This window comes from Monopterus albus, unplaced genomic scaffold (genome assembly GCF_001952655.1).
Source record: "Monopterus albus unplaced genomic scaffold, M_albus_1.0 scaffold37.1, whole genome shotgun sequence".
Lineage (NCBI taxonomy): Eukaryota > Metazoa > Chordata > Actinopteri > Synbranchiformes > Synbranchidae > Monopterus > Monopterus albus.
In genome coordinates, this window is record NW_018127917.1 from 105,627 (window position 1) to 108,767 (window position 3,141).

Here is a 3,141-nt window from a genome sequence, read left to right on the forward strand (position 1 = left end):
GAAAAATTTAAGGGGGTCTGAATACTTTCCGTACCCACTGTATAAAACAGTTTTGGTCATGTGGGTTAAGTGACTGTAATTGTCTACACTGTATGTTTGTCCTGGGAGAAAAACTTTGCCAATAACAATTCCAGTGGACAAATTGTTATGTATCTGTGCTTTAGTTGCGTGATGTATGTTTTTTTAATATGTGCCATGTCGATTTTGCATATGCAGATGCATGATCTCTGTAAACCAGACAATGAAGTGGAGGTGGAGGCCTTGCCAGAGGCAGACATAGTCAGTGATGTGGCGGTGAAAGTGTCCGTCGTAGCAGATACCTCCATACCAGCTCCCATAACTGTAGCCGCTCATGAACCAGTGGTAGAAGCACTTGCTAGTGACCAAGCTTCTGCTGGAGCAGAGCCTGCTACAGAGACGACAGTTAGAGAAACAGTCGTATCAGTGGAGGAGGTTATCACAGAGATACCTGAGCCTGAACAGGTGACTGAAGTGGTTGTCAGTCCTGCAGCTGTAGCTGGGGAGGAAGAGGATGAAGATGAAGAGTTGGCTGAAGATGCGCCTGAAGTGCCTGCTGAGCCTGTTACAGTCACAGAGGTGCCACATTGAGAAAACACTTCTTTTCCTTCTTTTTTGTGTTTTCCATCTTTTCAAAAATTCAAAGTGATAAAATACCTTTTGATTATTTTTTTTGTGTGATCATTTGATCTTTTTTTTTTTTTTACATCAGTAGATTATAAGTCAGGTAGTAAAAAGTTTAACTTGTAATGGCTACATCTGTTTTTCTGACATATTTCCTCATTTACATAAATAACATTTTTAAATTATGAGCAACGACTAAAGATGCACCGCCACCTGCTATTTGTTTTGTTTGCAGCAGGATGTTCCTACACAATCTGTGGAAGTCACTGTGGTGTTTTTTTTTATTTATTATTATTTACTTTTACATTACATGGTTAATAACAATTTTAATACATTTTACTTATTACCTTCCTTTTGGATTGTCATGTTATTTTTAATGACTAGTCTGTGCATGTGATGTGTAAAATGATGACGTGGCAGTACCTGTTGTCTCACCAGGTGCCAGACACTGTCCCTGAGGCCCCTGGAACTGAAGTCAAAGAGGTAAAACATCAAGTTTTTAAAGAATTTTTTTCTTAATGTTATGTGAAAATTGAAGACTGTGCTCTGATGGTCAGATTGATCATCTTCAAATCATTAATGTATGGACTTGTGTGATTATAATGTGGAGTTACTCTCTTATCTTGTTCCCTCCAGGCTCCTGCCACACAAGATGTTGCAGACCCGCTGGTTGATCACTCTGTCACAGAAATTCTCTCAGTAATGGAGGTAGTCATTGCCGAGTCTGTTACTACACAAACGGGAATTTATCATTGGACATTACAATTATTGTTTTACACCTAATAAGCAACAAGTTTTTAGGTCACAAAAAATTTCATTAACGTCCTGCTTCTGTAACTCCAGACTATTTCCACACGAGTGGCTGCTCAGTGCATGTGGCCACCAGGTGGCAGTCTACTTGTTTACAGTCCATTTGTATGATCATTCTCAGCCAGTGTTTTCTAACCTGCTCTTTTCTCTGCTGCATTTAGGAAATTGTGGCCCCGAGTGACACCTTCAGTATCCAAACCGAGTCTGTACGTGTGACGCCTGCTGAGCCTAAGCCTGCTACTGTCCCCGCAGAGGAAGTGGTCATTGTAAGCTGTTCCTAGCTCTGCACTTAAATACTGTAGCTTTGTCTGTTATATGTCTTTTAAAACAGCTACTCTCTGTCTCCTAACTGCCTCCCTGCCCCCTTTTCCTTCCCAGAAATCTGAGCAGACAAGCCTGGATGCACCGTTAGAAGAACCAAAGTCAGAAATCTGTGACATGCCATGTCAGGCGCAGTTCGATGTTGAGCCTGTGCAACTCAGCTCAGTTGTAAAGGAATCTCATTCAATACAGGGGGCATTGCTTTAAACCTTTGTGTGTGTGTTGGGGTGGGGTGTTACATATACACATCATATTTGTGTGTTATTAATGAGACTTTACAGTGTACTCATCCCATCTAGTTTATTTTTGGCTGTTCAGGAGACATCAGTGGAAACAGCTCTGAATGGCCACATCATTCCTGAGGTCTCCACTGAGGGCTAAATCCACACCACACAGCTCAGAAGACCTTTTTTCTGTGTAAGCTTCTCACATTATTGTTTTACTCTTATTTGGATTCCCCTTTGGTCATTTGGAGGACTCAAAGCATTACATGGAGTCAACCAGCTGACTGTTTTTTTTAATCTTTTAGGGCTTTTGACAGAAGCACCATGATATCAAAGGGATGTCCACAGTTTGAATTGGACTTCCTGCCTTGGTTCCTGTCAAAACACTAAACCAGAAGTGGACATGCAAAACAGCTGCATTCGGAGCAGCACAAGAGGCTGTTATCATAATTGTTCAAAAATGGAAACAAACATATTGTGGCTCTTTTTAGTCTTTCTTTTTGAAGATGCAATGGCAGTGGAAGCAGAAGTTATTGAGAGCTGGAGACTAAAACAAGATCATTTGCAGTGCCTGGTATTTCATACATCTTTCCCCACACTGCATACACTCAATGCGTGTGCATGTAGTTTGTACTTAGGCCTGTGCTCATATGCAGTCATGGGAGGGACAACGTTTTCTCTAGTTTTTTTAAGCTTCACATCTCAGAATCACAGATGTTGCACATCAGGCTCTCTTGATTTCAAACACTACCCTAACCTCTGTTTCTGCTCCACATCTGTCCTGAAGTTCTCCCCTCTGTCCCCACTAAGTACCAGTGCCAACTACTATTGCTCCAGAGGCCACTGGAGAATGGTGGATTTTGAGGAGACAGATAAAATGTCATTTCATGCATTTGCATTTCATGCAAGGGGGATACAATTTAAGGGGTCAGTTAAATTTAAAAATTCATGCTATACGTACAACCAAAAAAAGATTTTGTATTTCCATAAGTGGGGTAAAACTATGGAATAATTTAAGTGTGGACATAAAAAATAGTAATAGAATTGACGAGTTTAAACATAAATATAAAGGTATGTGTCAATCAAGATATATGCAAGAACAGGCTTAATGATTAATTAGATGGAACATTGTGGGTGTGGGGTA

The 3,141-nt window shown here is 40.5% G+C and overlaps 1 protein-coding gene across 2 annotated transcripts in view; it reads left to right on the plus strand.

Moving 5' to 3' along the window:
- LOC109959087 (calphotin) overlaps positions 1–2,945 on the plus strand; it is an 8,174-nt gene extending 5,229 nt beyond the window's left edge. For both annotated transcript variants that reach the window (XM_020598197.1, XM_020598196.1), the window contains 7 exons: positions 217–597; positions 1,081–1,125; positions 1,279–1,350; positions 1,614–1,718; positions 1,831–1,941; positions 2,092–2,190; positions 2,303–2,945. In XM_020598197.1, coding sequence (XP_020453853.1) covers positions 217–597; positions 1,081–1,125; positions 1,279–1,350; positions 1,614–1,718; positions 1,831–1,941; positions 2,092–2,154 — 777 coding nt within the window. In that variant the 3' untranslated portion in view covers positions 2,155–2,190; positions 2,303–2,945. The remainder of the gene's footprint in view (positions 1–216; positions 598–1,080; positions 1,126–1,278; positions 1,351–1,613; positions 1,719–1,830; positions 1,942–2,091; positions 2,191–2,302) is intronic.
- The last annotated feature ends 196 nt before the right edge of the window (positions 2,946–3,141 follow it).